The 2,329-nt window shown below is 41.0% G+C and overlaps 1 protein-coding gene across 1 annotated transcript in view; it reads right to left on the bottom strand.

The window, feature by feature from the left end:
- LOC106883897 (E3 ubiquitin-protein ligase DTX4) overlaps window positions 1-2,329 on the bottom strand; it is a 22,214-nt gene that overhangs the window by 9,669 nt on the left and 10,216 nt on the right. The window contains exon 4 of the mRNA XM_052976647.1: window positions 622-692. Coding sequence (XP_052832607.1) covers window positions 622-692 — 71 coding nt within the window. The remainder of the gene's footprint in view (window positions 1-621; window positions 693-2,329) is intronic.

The following is a 2,329-nucleotide window of genomic DNA, read 5'->3' as shown; positions in this document are numbered from 1 at the left end:
GACTGGAACATGGTGCAGCTCCAACCCATGCCAGCATGGAAAACAGGCATTAAAGAATGATGATGATGATATATACAATAGGCTTCTTTCAGTTTCTGTCTACCAAATCCACTCACAAGGCTTTCCATGTACAGTATATTTGAAAAAACAAAAGATGGGACAGTCATGGGTGGAGAGCCTTTTAACATAGATCTGCTTAAAGATCTGCTTAAAGCAACTTAAAGCTTCTTGGATTCGTCAGAGAGAATAAAAGGTGGTGGCCATGGATGGTCAAAATGCATCGCCAATGACGAACTAGAAACCTCTCGAGATATCAGGTAAGCTATGTGTGTGCTTCATGGAAGGAGGAAGAGGAAGAGCAGAATGAAAGAAAGAAAGAAAGAAAATGAAGGAGAACAACAAGACAGGAGGAGGAGTAAGAAAGAAGGAAGAAGAAAAGCAATAGGAGGAGGAAGAGAAGAAAAAGAACGAGGAGGAGGAAAAGCAAGAAGGAATAAGAAAACGGGAGGAGGAGGAGATGAAAGAAGGAAGAAAAGCAGGAAGAGAAGGAAGAAGAAAAAAAGAATAAAAGGCATGAGAAGAAAACGGAGGAGGAGATTATTTTAAAGAAGAAGGACTTACTTGATACGACGGGGCTGATCAAACGTCCAATAGTTTTCATGTTAGTTGGTTGGTTGAGAGGCACAGAAGCACTGCGAGGAGGAGTGGACAAAAAAAGAAAAGAAAAAGAAGCGGTTGGTCAATTTTGCTTATTTCAATGCATTGGACAAAAGTAGACTGTAGTGATTAAAGATGACGAGAGAGAAGAGGAAGAAAACGAAGATAGAGGAGGTGGACAGCCGGAAGACAACTGAGGCAGCTACAACCATTGTTCTTGTGTACCCATCATGGTTGTGATCAAATGACCGAAACGAGTAAAAGAATACAAGAGGAATACTTATATCTCAGACTTCAGCGTACATGTGATCACAAAAACACAAATTTCACAACTTGCAAAGTAAACACAGCAATGCCACACGGCACACTGCCTCATGAAGGTCACTGCTAGCTCTCACTGCACACACAACCATGTGCTGCCATCTGTTGGCATGCTACAGAACTAGTCCAGGAACTTTTCGATACCACCTCGTATAATATATATACACACATACGTACGCACACACACACTTCCACTGTCCTGCAACCAATTAAATTAATATGAGAACACAGGTTTGACTGACAGCCAGCCAGCCAGCCATCTATATATCCACTTTTCCATCCCTCTACCGATCTCTGTGTTATTAAGAGGATTAAGTAACACACACAAAAAAAAGAAGGATTAATCTACTTAATCAAAATATAAATGGAATTATGTAAAGACTAACAGAACATCACATCTGGAAGAGGGGAAGAACAATGTCCGACATTGTATGTATGTGTGTGTGAGAGCAAATAAATAAATATATATATTATATATGTATAGGTGCAGGCATGGCTGTGTGGTAAGTAGCTTGCTTCCCAACAACAAGGTTCTGGGTTCAGGTCCCACTGTATGGCACCTTGGGCAAGTGTCTTCTACTACGGCCTCGGGCCGACCAAAGCCTTGTGAGTGGATTTGGTAGGTGGAAACTGAAAGAAACCTGTTGTGTGTGTATATGTGTGTGTGTGTGTGTCTTTGCGTCAGTGTTTATATACCCCACCATCACTTGACAACCAACGTTGGAGTGTTTATGTCCCTGTAACTTAGCAGTTCAGCAAAAGAGATCGATAGAATAAGTACCAGGCTTAAAGAAAAATAACAAGAACTAGGGTCGATTTATTTGACTAAAAATTCTTGAAGGTGGTGCCCCAGCATGGCCACAGTATAATGACTGAAATAAGTAAAAAATGAAAGGAAGATATATATATATGTGTGTGTGGGGCATACGTATGTTGTATATACACAAGCACAGGCATGTCTGTGTGGTAAGAAGTTTGCCCACCCTGTGGCACCTTGGGCTAGTGTCTCCTTCTATAGTCCCTGGCCAACCAATATCCCTTGCTTTGAAGTCACTGTTAACAGCATTCTTGTTAAAGAATAATATGAGTGTGTGTGTGTGTGTGTGTGTGTGTGTGTGTGTGTGTGTGTGTAAGCTGTCTAAGAGTCCGTAAGTCAAGAAAAAATGCGTTCGTATATCTGACAGTAGAGTGAGAGTATTAATCGAAGTGTATAGCATTGTATATCCATTATGGCCGATTTCACCAATTGGTTTCACACAATGGGTTCAACGGAGTGTTAGGTAACAGTCCGATTAAGTAATCCTGCGCTCTTCAGAGGTAACTATTAAGGAATGAAATATGGAGACTGGTA

The sequence above is a fragment of the Octopus bimaculoides genome, chromosome 25 (assembly GCF_001194135.2).
Source record: "Octopus bimaculoides isolate UCB-OBI-ISO-001 chromosome 25, ASM119413v2, whole genome shotgun sequence".
NCBI classification, from domain to species: Eukaryota; Metazoa; Mollusca; class Cephalopoda; order Octopoda; family Octopodidae; genus Octopus; species Octopus bimaculoides.
This window is presented reverse-complemented; position numbering and strand designations above follow the sequence as displayed.